Source organism: Chlorocebus sabaeus, chromosome 28, assembly GCF_047675955.1.
Source record: "Chlorocebus sabaeus isolate Y175 chromosome 28, mChlSab1.0.hap1, whole genome shotgun sequence".
Taxonomy (NCBI): domain Eukaryota; kingdom Metazoa; phylum Chordata; class Mammalia; order Primates; family Cercopithecidae; genus Chlorocebus; species Chlorocebus sabaeus.
In genome coordinates, this window is record NC_132931.1 from 13178655 (window position 1) to 13192987 (window position 14333).

Below are 14333 nucleotides of genomic sequence, written 5' to 3' on the forward strand. Positions count from 1 at the left end.
TTCCACGTCTTTTTCCGGTCCTACCGCCCTCCATCCTAACTCACTGGGCTTCTCTAGCCGTTATACCAGCAATGACTGAGACCAATGTTGGGAAAGCGCTCCCGGGGCCTCTCCCTGACGCGAGCCCACCCTTGAGACTCGGAGGCGGCCCGACTCTGTGGGTGCGTGTCGTGGGGTGAGGAGGAATGGCCGACCTAATGGTCCCGCTTCCGTGAGTAGCACAGGGGTGCCTGCTCAGAGTGTGGTACTACGCTGACTCGTAGAAGGCGAGGATTGCGGGGCCTGGGTGAGATGGGACCCACTAAGTCGTGGGATCGAAATCTACTCAGTAGGTCCTTGGGGAAAGCGGGGACGGGAGGGGAGATGAGCAGATTGGAATGGGACCGAGAGAGACCGAGGAGACTGATAGTTGCGCCCCTGGTGGGAAGACTAAAATCTATGCAGAAACAGGGATAGGCAAAAGCATGGTGCACGAGCAGGACAGGTAGAGCGCCGGGACAGAAACTCTTAGGACATTGTGACCCCTTGCTGATCCTGGATCCTTAAAGAATATGTTTTCTGGATGGAGCTAATCTGCGAGGCATAGGCAAGCGTCTTAGAGAATCCAAAAAGTGATTTGGAAGGAACTTCAGCTATTACTACTTTGTTTAAGCAAATCAAATGCTATTCTTTAATGTTACTTGACATTTCAAATTAAATACAAGAAAACCTGAAGTGTGGCATTTTATTTTTTCAAATTGTATGAGCTTCTTGGAGATTCTGATATTCCTTTGCTCTCTTTCCCCCTAACTATCGACCTAACCTAAATTCATACTATGACACAGTCTCTCTAATCTGCAGTCACAGATTAGAGTCAGTCACAGTGGAGTCAGGATCAGAGAAGGAAAATACACGGCTTAGTCCATTTCATGCTGGAGGGCTGCAATTAGAAACTTTTCCTTGTGTTGAATAGAAATACACCCCCTGGTGATGTCTAGCTATTGTTCCTATTGACAGGTCCCGAGGACAATAGATGACATAGTACTTCCTTAATATGCTAGGAGAGCTAAAGGTTTGGAGTTATTTCCTGAGTTGTCATTTCCCCACCTCAGAACCCTTCACAGGTTGTACCTATTAGCAAAGTGATGGGAAACCATTTCAGCAGCAGAGGTGAGTGAACTATGGCAGTGAGGCACATTGCCTCCAAGTTTTAGCTGACTCGGGCTGTTGGCTCCAGTGAGAGGACCAGAAAAGGCACCCACTTAAAGAGGCCACTTCCCACCAATACTCATCGAAACATAACAAAGAGTCCTAAGAAACAGCAGCTACTATTTTGCTTTTGAGTAAAATCTTCTTTTAACAGTTTGCCAGATGACACCGGTGGCAACAACTCAGAAAGTTGTTATTTTGTTTTGTTTTGTTTTGTTGTTGTTGAGACAGAGTCTTGCTCTGTCGCCCAGGCTGGAGTGCAGTGGCGTGATCTCAGCTCACTGCAACCTCCAGCTCCCGGGTTCAAGGGATTTCCCTGCCTCAGCCTCCAGAGTAGCTGGGATTACAGGCGGGTGCCACCACACCCAGCTAATTTTTGTATTTTTAGTACAGATGGGGTTTCACCAGGCTGGTCCCAAACTCCTGACCTCAGGTGATCCGCCCGCTTTGGCCTCCCAAAGTGCTGGGATTACAAGTGTGAGCCACCGCACCTAGCCTATTTTGTTTTTTTAGTGCAAATTAACAAACTGATTCTAAAGTTTATGTAGAAATGCTAAGGATTTAGAATTGCCAAAACAATTTTGAAAAAGAATAAAATTGGAGTACTTGTATACTTTTAAGATTTTTTCCTAAAGTTATAGTAATCAAGACGATATGGTATCAGCATAAAGATAGACAAATAGATCAATAGAGCAGAACAGAAAGTCCAAAAATATCGGTGAATTTCTTAAAGAAGAAAAAAGTCCAAAAATAGGCCTAAATACATACAATAGCTGTTTTATAAATTACTAAGGTAATTCTGCATCTAGCTAAGCTGAAAATTAGGCCGAGGATCTGTTTATAACAGTGACAGTAATGCAAAGGAGACCAATTGTGCATACTCGGCAGGTCCCCTGAGTCAAAGTCGTGGTTCATACAGGGAGAGGGTGGGATCCTGAGACCTGTTCTCTGTCACAGTGTAGTCTGCAGGAACTTGACCCAACCTGCAAGTTCATGATGGTCCACATATTGATAACAAATGCTAATAGCACCCAGTGGGCAGCAAGTGACAAGGGTCATAGATATCCTAGTAAGACTTCTTACTAAGGCAGTACAGAAACCTGAAGATATGGGCACTTACCAAATGGATGAAGTTTTGGTGGGGTCCAGTGGTTTCACCCAAAGGGAAAAGAAGTTCGTTCCACCTTGCACCCTCTAATCCCAAAGAAATTGGTACAGGTCCTGGTGGGACCCTTTGGATTTGGGAGGTAGCATATTCTGCACCTGAGAAAACTGTTCCAATACATGTATTAGGTGACCTAAAAGGTTTCTACTTTTTATTTATTTAGTTAGTTAGTTAGTTAGTTAGTTAGTTATTTTTCTTGACACAGAGGCTTGCTCTGTAGCCCAGGCTAGAGTACAGTGCTGTGATCTCGGCTCACTGCAACCTCCACTTTCTGGATTCAAGCAATTCTCCTGCCTCAGCCTCCCTAGTAGCTGGGATTACAGGTGCCCGACATCACGCCCAGCATTTTTGTATTTTAGTAGAAGAGGAGTTTCACCATGTTGGCCTGGCTGATCTTGAACTCCTGACCTCAAGCAATCCACCCACCTCAGCCTCCCAAAGTGCTGGGATTACATGCGTGAGCCACTATGCCTGGCAGCTTCCACTTTTTATTGAGGCAAGAGAGAGCTCTGTAGTAAATTCAAGCAACAGTGCAGGCTTACTTGCAAATTCATTGGTTCCAGAAATATCCTTGATGGATACAGGTGCTGTATGCACTCGCTGGCACACCCCAATAGGAGAGTGCATTTGTGTGATAGGGCTCCCATAACAAAGTACCACAAACTGGGTGGCTTAAACAAGAGAAATCTGTTGGTTCACAGTCTGGAGGCTAGAAGTCAGAAATTAAGGTGTGGTTCCTATTGAGGCTGTGAGAAGCAATCTGTCCATGCCTCTCTCCTAGTTTCTGGGCGTTTGCTGGATGTCTTTTGCATTCCTTGTCTTTACCCTCATCTTCATTTGGCATTCTCCCTGCATGCTACTTCCAAACTTCCCTTTTTTATGAGGATACCAGTCATTAGATGAGGGACCCACGCTAATCCGCTATGACCTCATCTTAAGTAATTACATCTGCAATGCTCCTGTTGCCAAATAAGATCACATTCTGAGGTATCAGGGGCTAGAACTTAAGGGGATGAGGTGGAGGTACAATTCAACCCCTAATAGAGTCACAGCAGGCCGGGCGCGGTGGCTCACTCCTGTGATTCCAGCACTTCCGGAGGCCGAGGAGGGCGGATCACGAGGTCAGGAGATTGAGACCATCCTGGCTAACACGGTGAAACCCCATCTCCACTAAAAATACAAAAAATCAGCCAGGCATGGTGGTGGGCACCTGTAGTCCCAGCTACTCGGGAGGCTGAGGCAGGAGAATGGCGTGAACCCGGGAGGCAGAGCTTGCAGTGAGCCGAGATCATGCCACTGCACTCCAGTCTGGGCGACAGAGCGAGAATCCGTCTCAAAAAAAAAAAAAAAAAAAAAAAATCACAGCACAAATACCTAAGATTCTGGAGCAACGTCATGCCTTCTAAGGCAAAAAAAACCACGTTTCCAAGCTCCTATGTCACTTACCTTTGCGCTACTGCCACCTCTCCCATAAACTTACACCTATGGCCTTATAGAAGTTCCCTACAACTAACTGATGGAGACAGAAGAGCCTTGGCCTCTTCACAGATTGGAGATTGGGTCAGTTCAGCATGTTGGCATCTTCCAGAAACAGACTGTTCCTTCATTCCAGCCCCACTTGAGTTGCCCTGAAGCATACTGGTGAAGAGAAATTACCTCAGTGAGCAATGGTACATTTGGTCACCCATGCCATATTTTGGAGGAGGTAACCTAAGGTACAGATATGCATTGACTCCCAGGCAGTGATGAATGACTTGGCTTGTTGGTTAGGGGCCATCTTATTGTTTATGCAATAGGCTTATGAACAGAGACCATGGTAGCAGGGATAGAGGCTGTGTGTGGTCCCAACAATATGCGCTACCTCTTATTTTTTTCTTTTTTCTTTTTTTTTTTTTGAGACGGAGTCTCACCCTGTTGCCCAGGCTGGAGTGCAGTGGTGTGATCTCGGCTCACTGCAGCCTCCTGGGTTCAAGCAATTCTCCTGCCTCAGCCTCCCGAGTAGCTGGGACTACAGGTGCATGCCACCATGCCCAGCTAATTTTTGTATTTTTAGTTGAGACGGGGTTTCACCATGTTGCTCAGGCTGGTCTTGAACTCCTGACCTTGTGATCTACCCACCTTGGCCTCCCAAAGTGCTGGGATTACAGGCGTGGGCTACCATGCCCGGCCAATATGGGCTACCTCTTACCAAGGCTGATGTAACTCCCACCATGGTGGAGTGTCCAGCCTGCCAGCACTGGAGACCAACACTCAGTCTTGGGGATACCAGCTACCACCAGGTTGAGTGCATCAGATCCCCTTTACCTTGGAATGGGCATCAATTTGTTCTTACCAGAAATGATATATACTCTAAATGAGCTTGTCTTCCCCAACTACTTTGCCTCCAGCAGTACCACCATCTGAGAGCTTACAGGGTGCTTTATCCATTGACATACCTGAAACTAAGGAACCCATTGATAACCAAGGAGGTGTGACAGTGAACTCGAAGCTACAGAATTAATGGTGCATACCATTCATCCAGAAGTAGCTAGCCAGATAGGACTTTGGAATGGCCTGTTGAAGACCGGGCTCAATTGCCGACTAAGATGTAATGCCTTGCAAAGTTGGGAGCAGTTCTTCAGGATATGGTATATGCACTGATATGCATTGGGCCAAAATGGATATATAGTATTGTGTCTCCAGTAGGACTACGTGCATACAGGAGTAGCCTCTATTACTATCACACCCAGCCACTTACATGTAGAATTTGTGCCTCCTAGCTCCGAAATCTGGAGCCAGCTGAGTTATGATTCTCATTTCCAGTAAGAACATTTCCTTTAGGAGACATTAAATTGTTCCACTGAACTGAAAACAGAACACCACCAGGCCACTTTGAGTTTCTTGTGCCAGCAGGTCCGTAGGCAAAGAAAGGAGTCATTATAGAGATGCCCACAATTCCTGCCACACACACAACATAAATATAAAATCATATACCCAGTCAGCTGCATTCAGTAATCTGCCTTCCTGGATCCTTTAGGCACTTTAGTGTAGGAATGGGGACGGGGTGGGGAGGAGAGACTGTTTTAGACAAGAAAAATACAGTACGTAGCAATGTAATGGCTCTTAGAGATGCCTTGGAACACTGGAAGGAAATATGAGGATGTATCTGGAGGAGTAAGTTCTGAGACTATGATGTCATCAAGGAAGACTGTAGGTTAGAGGGCCAGCCAGTGATAAAGGAGCAAAGATTGGACTTGATGGTGCCGTAGGAGGAAAAAATATATATATATATGGAACAAAGACACACTCAAGTGGATTACTGAGAAGACTCATGGGGAAGTAGAAAATGGCAACCACAGCAAGATCAAACCCCAAAAGGAAAGGAGCATTAGTTAGGGCCTAGAAGGTAATTCGGGATACCACGTAATCAGAGGCTCTGTAGCAGGTAGCAGTTCCTTTTGTGGGCTTTTCTCTTGTTGGGCTGTACCACAGACTTGCCCAGAACTTTTAGAGTCATGTCACAGCATTCAAGGTTTCAGTTACTGTTTTATAAAAGGTGAAGTTATGCTTGATCCACTCATTGAAGCCTTAATTATTACAGTAACACTTTGACAGCAAAAAGGCCTCAAATTTCTTCACCGTCGCTAATCTGAAAACTCCCTGGAAACGTAAGGCAAACTCATAATTTTATAACTATCTAGTGTTGGAAAGAACGTCTGTTGCCTATAGATCAAATATTTGAAAGTACTGCCTATTCAACTGGCAATACATACATAATCAGCATCTCAAGAGACAACCTCTTGGTTTTGTGAAGCCATTTATTCTTGATCCTGTCTCCACCCTCGTTTCATTCAGCTCCTCTGCCACAGACAATCACTATTTGTATTGTAACTATTAAAATTATTGTCATCAAGAAAAATAGAAGGAATATATAAGCATCTGAGCAGGGCGGTATAAAAGGAAATTCGTCCCTTTTTCCCCACCCCGCGCACCTCCTCGGAGCGGGCAAGCTGAGGACCAAGACCCCCAAACCGGGATTAGAGCCCTAGACAGGAATGCAAAGTCCTCCCGCGATCCTAGAGAGGACCGCGAAGAGGAGCGCAGCTCCGGAAGGCGGGTGTGACGCACTTCCGGCTTTTGTGACGCTTTCCCTGGGTTCTGACGTCCAGGAGGCCTAGATCTGAGTCCAGCGCTCCTGGTCCCCAAAGTCACAACCCGTTCTATCCCAGCACCCCAGACGTCTCCGGGCGGGGACAGAGGTGGATGTGCACGGCTGTGTCCTGCAATCCGCTCGCCACGACCGCCCCGGACGGAGTGGAAGCGGGTCCGTGTCCCCGTCCCTCGCGTCAGCGTCGGCGGTGGCAAGCGCTGTCCCTCAGCAGAGGCGTCCCTGGATACAGGTGGGAAGGGAACGAAGTTTTGGTTTCCGGATTGGAATGAGACACTCCTGGGACTGGGGAGAGGCGGTCTGCGTGTCCCTTCTGGACCCCTACTCCTAGTTTTTTATCCCAAAGACGCGCGGACAAAATGACCCCAGTCAGGTATCTGTACTCCCCAGTTGTCCCCACTGGTTTTTCTTGTGGTGGGGAGTTTTTGGTTTCCTATGTACCCCGAGTTGTAAAATTCGGGCGATCTTACACGATACCAAGTGCCATTGGCGTTATAATTTTTTTTTATTCGGATGGGCTTGTTAAGCCAGTGTCCGCGGATGATATGTTCACCCTCAAACCCACCACCATTATGGTAGTGATTAGAGTGAAGGCCGGGCGCAGTGGCTCACGCCTGTAATTCCAGCACTTTGGGAAGCCTAGGCGGGCGAATCACTTGAGGCCAGGAGTTCCAAGATCAGTCTTGCCTCCATAGTGAAACACTGTCTCTACTAGAAATACAGAAAATTAGGCGTGGCGACACACGCCTGTAATCCCAGCTACTTGGGAGGCTGAGGCAGGGGAATCGCTTGAACCCGGGAGGTGGAGGTTGCAGTGAGCCGAGATCGTGTCACTGCACTCCAGCCTGGTGACAGAGAAGGGTTTTAAATGAGCAGTTTCGGGCATGGGAGGTTTTCAGTTGTGGGAAGTATCAGTGCTTTATTTTACACTGAGGGGTAAAGGAGAGAAGGGAATTTGTGGACGGTGCAGCGGACCATTGGCGAATGGTACCAGTTCTGCCACTGATGTTCTTGGATGGAACACGTAGACCACCAAGTCTCAAACGTGTCCTAAGTAAAATAGATTATCTCAAGGTCTCTTCCAATTTTGGAATTCACGGATAGACTGAATTTAACATTCAGCTAGGCAAAACCTACTGCCCAATGTTCATTTCCAGTTGTGCCACCAACATGCAGAAAGTTAATTGCATTTTTGAGAGGCTAAGTGGTACCAAAGAAAAGATGGGGTTTGTTGTCCGGGTACGGTGGCTCTCGCTTGTAATCCCAGCACTTTGGGAGGCCAAGGCGGTTGGATCACGAGGTCAGGAGTTCGAGACCAGCCTGGCCAACATGGTGAAATCCTGTCTCTACTAAAAAAAAAAATTAGCTGGGCGTGGTGGTGGGAGCCTGTAATCCCAGCTACTCAGGAGGCCGAGGCAGGAGAATCACTTGCACCCAGAAGGCAGAGGTTGCAGTGAGCCAAGATTGTGCCACTGCGCTGGAGCCTGGGCGACAGACCAAGACTCTGTCTCAAAAAGGAGAAGAAAAAATGGGGTTCGTTTAGTAAAGTCAGGCAGTATCTTTAAATCCACTAAGCTCACATGAATGGTGAAATATTGCAGTATACTAAAAGCAAACAAACAAATGAGGGTGTTTTCTCAATCCCGTGTGTTGTAGAAATCTCATTCTCTCTTCAGAATAATTCATGGATCTATGTAACATGAACATGTTTCAGTATTCATAATACTAATTATACAGCTTAATTTCTTATTTTTAAGAAATAAATACAAGTTCTAATTTTTTTCCCTATGCCCCAGTGGATCATACTATATACCCTACTTTGGTGATCATTTTTAAGAGTGACCAGATCAGCCAGGCACAGTGACTCATGCCCCTGTAATCCCAGCACTTTGGGAGGTTGAGGCGGGTGGATCATCTGAGGTCAGGAGTTCAAGACCAGTCCTGACCAACATGGAGAAACCCCATCTCTACTAAAAATACAAAATTAGACAGGTGTGGTGGCACATGGCCTGTAATTCCAGCTATTTGGGAGGCAGAGGCAGGAGAATCACTTGAACCTGGGAGGCGGAGGTTGCCGTGAGCCGAGATCACGTCATTGCACTCCAGCCTGGGCAACAAGAGCGACACTCCATCTCAAAAAAAAAAAAAAAAAAAGAATGACCAGATCACTTTTTAGAGTTGGCAATGTAGCAGCACATTTAGGACACTGGCTTCAGACTTGGATTTGAGTGCTGGTTCTGTACTTACTGTGGGTTGTTAGACACATTTAATCTTTCTGAAGTTTTATTTTTCATCTATAATATAAGAATAGTAATTATGTGAACCTCATTAGGTTTCCCTGGGTATTAAATGAGTGGTGTATGTAGTATACCGAATCTCCCTGACACACAGCCAACATGAATGGCAGTTGCTCATCATTTACTATGTCACACCACTAGATTTAGTGAATTGTTTTGTATGAGTTGTTAGCAGCCCAGCAATACCATGTTGCTTTTTAATACTGCTGTTACGTTTTTCTACCTTGCAGGATAGCAAAACCTGATCTCATAAAACCTAGGTCACAAAGGACAGCCCTACAAAACAGACGCTATTTGGATCAAGTGAGCCAGTTCCTGGAACCTGAATAATGACTCCTGAATCAAGGGATACTACAGATTTGTCTCTACGGGGTACCCAGGAGATGGAAGGCATCGTGATAGTAAAGGTGGAGGAGGAAGATGAAGAAGACCATTTTCAAAAGCAAAGAAACAAAGTAGAGTCGTCGCCACAAGTTCTCAGTCGCTCTACAACTATGAATGAGAGAGCCTTATTATCATCATATTTAGTTGCATATAGAGTGGCAAAAGAGAAAATGGCTCACACAGCGGCTGAAAAAATTATCCTTCCAGCATGTATGGACATGGTACGGACAATTTTTGATGACAAATCAGCTGATAAACTAAGAACTATACCTCTTAGTGATAATACAATATCTCGTCGAATCTGTACGATTGCAAAACATTTGGAAGCAATGCTTATTACACGGCTGCAGTCTGGTATAGACTTTGCAATCCAACTTGATGAGAGCACTGATATTGCAAGTTGTCCCACACTCTTGGTCTATGTCAGATATGTGTGGCAAGATGATTTCGTAGAGGATCTCTTATGTTGTTTAAATTTAAATTCACATATAACTGGATTAGATTTATTTACTGAATTAGAAAACTGCATTGTTGGTCAGTATAAATTAAACTGGAAACATTGTAAAGGAATTTCAAGTGATGGAGCAGCCAATATGACCGGAAAACACAGCAGACTTACTGAAAAATTGTTAGAAGCAACCCACAACAATGCTCTTTGGAATCACTGTTTTATTCATCGAGAAGCTTTGGTATCCAAAGAAATTTCACCAAGTCTAATGGATGTATTGAAAAAGGCAGTGAAAATTGTTAATTTTATTAAAGGAAGCTCACTGAATAGCCGACTTCTCGAAATATTTTGTTCAGAGATTGGAGTTAACCATACCCACTTATTGTTTCATACAGAAGTTCGTTGGCTTTCTCAAGGAAAGGTATTGAGCAGAGTATATGAACTCAGGAATGAGATTTACATTTTTCTCATTGAAAAGCAATCTCATTTGGCAAATATTTTTGAAGACGACATTTGGGTAACCAAATTGGCATATTTAAGTGATATTTTTGGCATTCTTAATGAATTCAACCTGAAAATACAGGGGAAAAACAATGATATATTTCAGTATCTTGAACATATTCTAGGATTCCAAAAGACATTATTATTTTGGCAAGCAAGACTTAAAAGTAACCGCCCTAGCTACTATATGTTTCCAACATTATTGCAACACATCGAAGAGAACATTATTAACGAAGACTGCTTAAAAGAAATAAAATTAGAGATATTGTTGCATCTCACTTCTTTGTCTCAAACTTTTAATTATTACTTTCCAGAAGAGAAATTTGAATCATTAAAGGAAAATATTTGGATGAAAGATCCATTTGCTTTTCAAAACCCAGCATCAATAATTAAGTTAAACTTGGAGCCTGAAGAAGGGAATGAATTATTGCAGCTCAGTTCATCATTCACACTAAAGAATTATTATAAGACATTAAGTTTATCAGCATTTTGGATTAAGATTAAAGATGAATTTCCACTGCTAAGTAGGAAGAGTATATCGCTGTTACTACCATTCACAACTACTTACTTGTGTGAACTAGGATTTTCAATCTTGACACGATTAAAAACAAAGAAGAGAAACAGGCTCAACAGTGCACCGGACATGCGGGTAGCATTATCTTCATGTGTTCCTGACTGGAAGGAACTTATGAACAGACAAGCACACCCATCACATTAAATAAAATCTTTACAAAATTCTGTGTTTAGTCGGGTGTGGTGGCTTACGCCTGTAATCCCAGCACTGGGAGACCGAGGTGGGCAGACCACATGAGATCGGGAGTTCGAGACAAGCCTGGCCAACATGGTGAAACCCCATCTCTACTAAAAATACAAAACTTAGCGAGGCATGGTGGTACATGGCTGCAGTCCCTCTTACCTGGGTGCCTAAGGCAGGAGAATCTCTTAAACCAGAGATTGCAGTGAGCTGAGATAATCCCACTGCATTCCAGCCTGGGCAACAGAGTGAGACTCCATCTCAAAAACAAAACAAAAAAAAAATTGTACTTTTAAAGGGATTTTGCAGTATATTGTATTTAAATGTTAATAAAATTATATTTGCGATTAGGTTTTTATTTTTCTACATAGTATGTTTGATGAAACTCATTTCAGTTACATGAATGTGTGTATGTGTAGAAGATGATTATATAAAATATATGTCCTTCTGTGAATTACTGTCAAGAATTTTGAAAACTAAGAGGCCAGCACAGTGGCTCACACCTGTAATCCCAGCACTTTGGGAGGCCAAGGTGGGTGGATTGCTTGTGCCCAGGAGTTTTGAGACCCGCCTGGGCAACACATTCAAATCCCATCTCTACAAAAAATACAAAAATTTAGCCAGGCTTGGTGGTGCGCACCTTTGGTACCAGCTTCTTGGGAGGCTGAGGTGGGAGGATCATGAGCCCAGCAGGTCGAGGCCACAGTGAGCTGTGATCGTGCCACTGCCCTCTAGCCTGAGCAACAGAGTGAGACCCTGTCTTGAAAAAAAGTTTTTTTAAGTACTGCTTTGCTTTTTTTTTTGAGACAGGGTTTCACTCTTATTGCCCAAGCTGGAGTGCAGTGGCGCAATCTCGGCTCACTGCAACCTCCACCTCCTGGGTTCAAGTGATTCTCCTGCCTCAGCCTCCCGAGTAGTTGGGATGACAGGCATGCGCCACCATGCCCAGGTAACTTTTTTTGTATTTTTGGTAGAAACAGGGTTTCACCATGTTAGCCAGGCTAGTCTCAAACTCCTGACCTCAGGTGATCAGCCCGCCTCGGCCTCCCAAAGTGCTGGGGTTACAGGGGTGAGCCACCGGGCTGGTGTAAATAGTGCTTTTAACACTTTTTTTTTTTTTTTTTTTTTTTTTGAGACGGAGTTTCACTCTTGTTGCCCAGGCTGGAGTGCAATGGCGTGATCTCAGCTCACAGCAACCTCCGCTTCCTCAGCTCAAGTGATTCTCCTGCCTCAGCCTCCCAAGTAGCTAGGATTACAGGCATGCACCACCATGCCCGGCTAATTTTGTATTTTTTTAGTAGAGACAGGGTTTCTCCATGTTGGTCAGGCTGGTCTCGAACTCCCAACCTCAGGTGATCCGCCCGCCTCGGCCTCCCAAAGTGCTGGGATTACAGGCATGAGCCACCATGCCCGGCTTAACACTTATTTTTATACCCAAATCTGTTCCCCTGTCCACCGCCATCGGCTTGCTTCCTCTTTTCCATCAGAACCTTGTTGACATTCAGTTACTCCCTGTCTATGTGCTTGTCTTTTTTTGTCCTAATTCCAGGAAGTGAGTACCTTTTTTTTTTTTTTTTTTTGTGGACAGAATTTTGCTCTTGTTGCCCAGGATGGAGTGCTACTTTTTTGTATTTTTAGTAGAGACAGGGTTTCACCATTTTGGTCAGGCTGGTCTCTAACTCCTGACCTCAGGTGATCCACCTCGGCCTCCCAAAGTGCTGAGATTACAGGCATGAGCCACCGCGCACCACCGGAAGTGAGTCTTAATGCCAGTCTTGGTTTAACGCCATGCTGGGTTTTTTTAGATGGGTAAGTGTTACAATTTAGCTAATGAGACGTTTAGGCCATCTATTGGGATATTTCTTGACTTTCCCTGTTCTCAAAAAGGACACAAGAGGCCAGGTGCGGTGGCTGCCACCTGTAATCCCAGCACTTTGGGAGACCAAGGCGGTGGATTACTTGAGGTCAGGAGCTACAAAAATTAACTGGGTGTGGTAGTGGGTGCCTGTAATCTCAGCTACTCAGGAGGCTGAGGCAGGAGAATCACTTGAACCTGAGAGGCAGAAGTTGCAGTGAGCCAAGATTTTGCCACTGCGCTCCAGCCTGGGCAGCAGAATGAGACTCCATCTCAAAAACAAAAACAAAGGCCAGGCACAGTGTCTCACACCCATAATCCCAGCGCATTGGGAGGCCGAGGCAGGCAGATCGTGAGGTCAAGAGATTGAGATCATCCTAGCTAACATGGTGAAACCCCATCTCTACTAAAAATGCAAAAAAATTAGCCAGGTGTGGTGGCGCATGCCTATAATCTCAACTACTTGGGAGACTGAGGCAGGAGAATAGCTTGAACCCAGGAGGCAGAGGTCGCAGTGAGTGGAGATCGCACCACTGTACTCCAGCCTGGCAACAGAGCGAGACTCCATCTCAAAAAAAAAAAAAAAGTCAGGACACAGGAAAGAAGATAGATGATGATGGTGTTTTGTTTTCTTGTGTTTTGTTTCAAGACAGGGTCTCATTCCATCACCCAGCTGGAATGCACTTTGCAATCAGGGCTTACTGTAGCCTTTCCAGGCTCAAGCGATCTTCCTGCCTCATCATTTTTATTTTTTGTAGAGACGGATCTCACTGTGTTGCCCAGGCTGTCCTTGACTCCTGGTCTCAGGTAGTCCTCCTGCCTCAGCCTTCCGAAGTGCTGGAATTACAGATGTGAGCCACTGAGCCTGGCCTGAAATCCAATTTTTAATGTTGCCTCAAAGATACCGAAAACATGGTGAGGGACAAATGGTACGTCTGTGGGACACATCAGACAGTGGCCGTCGATTTGCTAGTTTAGCCATTCACTGGGGTACAAGGTGAAGCCTGAAGTTTTCTCAACTTCAAACTTGAAGTTAAAGTGCTTCTCTCCACTTCCAGGGATTGGTGCCCCTGTGCTAGACAGAGCAAACGGGAGGTAGGAGGTAGCTGCTCTTCAACCCCTTTCTCCTTTTCGTTGGCCGTCTGCAGCTACACCACACTTGGTCCCCACGCTGACCGGCTAAGGGTGTGTTGAGCCTGCCTGAGGTCCAAGCCTTCCCTCTGCCCAGAGCTGAGGACCCCTGTCCAGTGGGCACTCTGGCTCACAGACCCTTGGTATTAGGTGGCTCCTTCGTAGACCGCAGACAGAGCTTAGGCCGCAGAACAGAACCAACACCCGGGCGCAAACCGCTACTCAGGGCTGCTTCCTGGGATGGAGAAGAAAGGCTTTGGGAGTGAGCACACCAGGGCACAGGGCGCTTCTCCTCCAGGTCCTCAGCCTGGCCACCCCGGTCCTTCAAGTGGCAGGAACGACCCAGCCTGCCCTTCGCTGAGCATTGCTGGGAGCTGGTGCCCCTGCCTCGGCCAGTCGCAATGGCGGAAAATCCAGAGCCAGAACTGTAGTTATGCAAAAGACTCTGGTGCTCCATACCCAC

The 14333-nt window shown here is 45.6% G+C and overlaps 1 protein-coding gene across 2 annotated transcripts; it reads left to right on the plus strand.

Annotated features, from left to right (window-relative positions):
- Positions 1-75: 75 nt before the first annotated feature.
- FAM200A (family with sequence similarity 200 member A) lies at positions 76-10868 on the plus strand. Of its 2 annotated transcripts, none has more exons than XM_008018629.3 (2): positions 76-161; positions 9028-10868. In XM_008018629.3, exon 2 carries the CDS (start codon positions 9127-9129, stop codon positions 10846-10848), a length of 1722 nt encoding a protein of 573 aa, XP_008016820.3. In that variant the 5' UTR covers positions 76-161; positions 9028-9126; the 3' UTR covers positions 10849-10868. The 2 variants fall into 2 exon arrangements, with proteins under 2 accessions (XP_008016820.3, XP_008016818.3); XM_008018627.3 differs by lacking the exon at positions 76-161 and adding an exon at positions 6470-6732.
- The last annotated feature ends 3465 nt before the right edge of the window (positions 10869-14333 follow it).

Excerpts from the sequence above, each read along its gene's own strand:
- FAM200A (XM_008018629.3), top strand. The coding sequence starts at position 9,127 with ATGACTCCTGAATCAAGGGATACTACAGATTTGTCTCTACGGGGTACC.